Source organism: Macrobrachium nipponense, chromosome 7 (assembly GCF_015104395.2).
Source record: "Macrobrachium nipponense isolate FS-2020 chromosome 7, ASM1510439v2, whole genome shotgun sequence".
In the NCBI taxonomy this organism is placed as follows: domain Eukaryota; kingdom Metazoa; phylum Arthropoda; class Malacostraca; order Decapoda; family Palaemonidae; genus Macrobrachium; species Macrobrachium nipponense.
In genome coordinates this window covers 71,357,433-71,359,314 of record NC_061109.1, presented here as the reverse complement: position 1 = coordinate 71,359,314, position 1,882 = coordinate 71,357,433, and the positions used below count along the sequence as shown (strand labels likewise).

The following is a 1,882-nucleotide window of genomic DNA, read 5'->3' as shown; positions in this document are numbered from 1 at the left end:
ACACAAAACACAGACACTCACTTAAACATGCAATCAATCACTGAATTCCCCCCACTACTGAGATTCAAACCAATACAACAACAAGGAGAAACAATCTACACCGCAATACAAGCCATTGAATAGAGACACAAAGACATCACATTCCATGCACAACCAACCCGAACAGAACAATTCATTCTCATACCTGCCGACAAACACACCGAAGACGTACTCAGAAAAGACGAACAATGCAAAGCGCTGGACCCAAACGACAGAACACAGAAAGGACTCATCTGCAGATACCCCACAAACCTTCCAATCGACCCCATAAAAAAGCTCACCTTCATTCTAGACGCCACCCGATGCACAAACAGAGCAGGAGAACCGACACGAAAGGTTCTAGTAACTTTCCAAGGAAAAAGGCCTGCCGAGGTAGACATACCAATATGGGGAAAATTCCCCACAGTAGAATTCACCCCAGAACCACTAAGGTGCTTTAAGTGTCAAAGATTTGGACACCATCAGAGAGAATGCAGCTACAAACACATATGTGGGATTTGCAGTAGCAAACACCAACACAAGATTTCTTAGACTAATACAAAAGGAAAGAGAGGACGACAGCAAAATGTCCAAATATTAAAGGGCAGCATCACGCCTGGCATAAAGCTGTCCGGAGAGACTAAAGAGGATTTGGCGAATGAAAGGCCAGAACCCTCAGACCACCACCAGAACATTGCAACAGCAACACAAACTGCCCCCACAACACACATCACACCCTCAATACCTACCACAACAAAACCCACCCCCACAACAACAACACCCACAACAAACATCACATCCTCAGCACCCATCAGAATACAACCCACCTCCACAACAACAACAACACCCACAACACAGACACCTAGTCCAAGAACTCAGATATGGCCAGCAGAAACCCCCCACCAAGCAAAGACGCAATCCACCTACACAACAACCACAACAAGACCAACAACAGTACACAAACCACAGGGACCCCAGACAGCCACCAAACCAAGCCACAAACAACACGCCCACACAGGCCTCAAACACCATGTCCTTCTACTCCACACCAACTCCGAAAACACCCCTATTTCCCACCCCATCCAATCACATGAACACACCCCAACTTCACCCGTGACGGTAGTACCAGTGCTGAAAGTCAGCACAACACCACAGAGCACGCACCAAGGAAAGGCACCTACCTCCTCAGTAAAGATGATTTCAGGAGAGAAGTAGAGAAAATTGTAAGGACAATCTTTGAGCGATTATTTCCAACCTTAAGCCTAACAGCCGACATCAGGAAAGAGATCTTATCAAGGGCATCTTAAGATGGAAGAGAACAATCAACATCAAACATGCCCCCAGAACACTGAAGACTTTTCATCATACACCAGTCTAAAAATATTACAATGGAATATAAATAGTGCCAACACAAAATATGCCATACTACAATCCAAAGTACTCTCAGAAAGACACAACGTCATCCTGCTACAGGAAACACTAATTAGAGAAAACAACAACTTCACACTCAAAGGGTACACAGTTTATAAAACTCCACATACAGATGCAAACAGAGGGCTGATCACCCTAATAAAAACAATTCCCTCTGAAAAAATAAGAAACATAAACTATGGTGATGGGATTGAGACACTAAGTGTCCTCATAAGACTAGCAAACACGTCACTCACCATACACAATATCTACAAAGGGCATGATAAAATCTTTGAAGGAGAGAACCTCTTCAGTGCAACCGCCAGAGAAAACACCTTCTTTGCAGGAGATTTCAATGCACACCACCCATGCTTACAGTCGAGACAACACACAAATGCAGCAGGCAGACACATACACATCTTAATGGAAGAATTTCCTGATGTTGCACTAATAA

At 44.2% G+C, this 1,882-nt stretch overlaps 1 protein-coding gene across 1 annotated transcript; it reads left to right on the top strand.

Annotated features, from left to right (window-relative positions):
- The first annotated feature begins 676 nt into the window (after positions 1-676).
- On the top strand, positions 677-1,135 carry LOC135217621 (general transcriptional corepressor trfA-like). Its single transcript, XM_064253585.1, has one exon. It carries the CDS (start codon positions 677-679, stop codon positions 1,133-1,135), a length of 459 nt encoding a protein of 152 aa, XP_064109655.1.
- Positions 1,136-1,882: the final 747 nt, after the last annotated feature.

Bases quoted from the DNA above. Each gene is read 5' to 3' on its own strand.
- LOC135217621 (XM_064253585.1), top strand. From the start codon at position 677: ATGAAAGGCCAGAACCCTCAGACCACCACCAGAACATTGCAACAGCAA.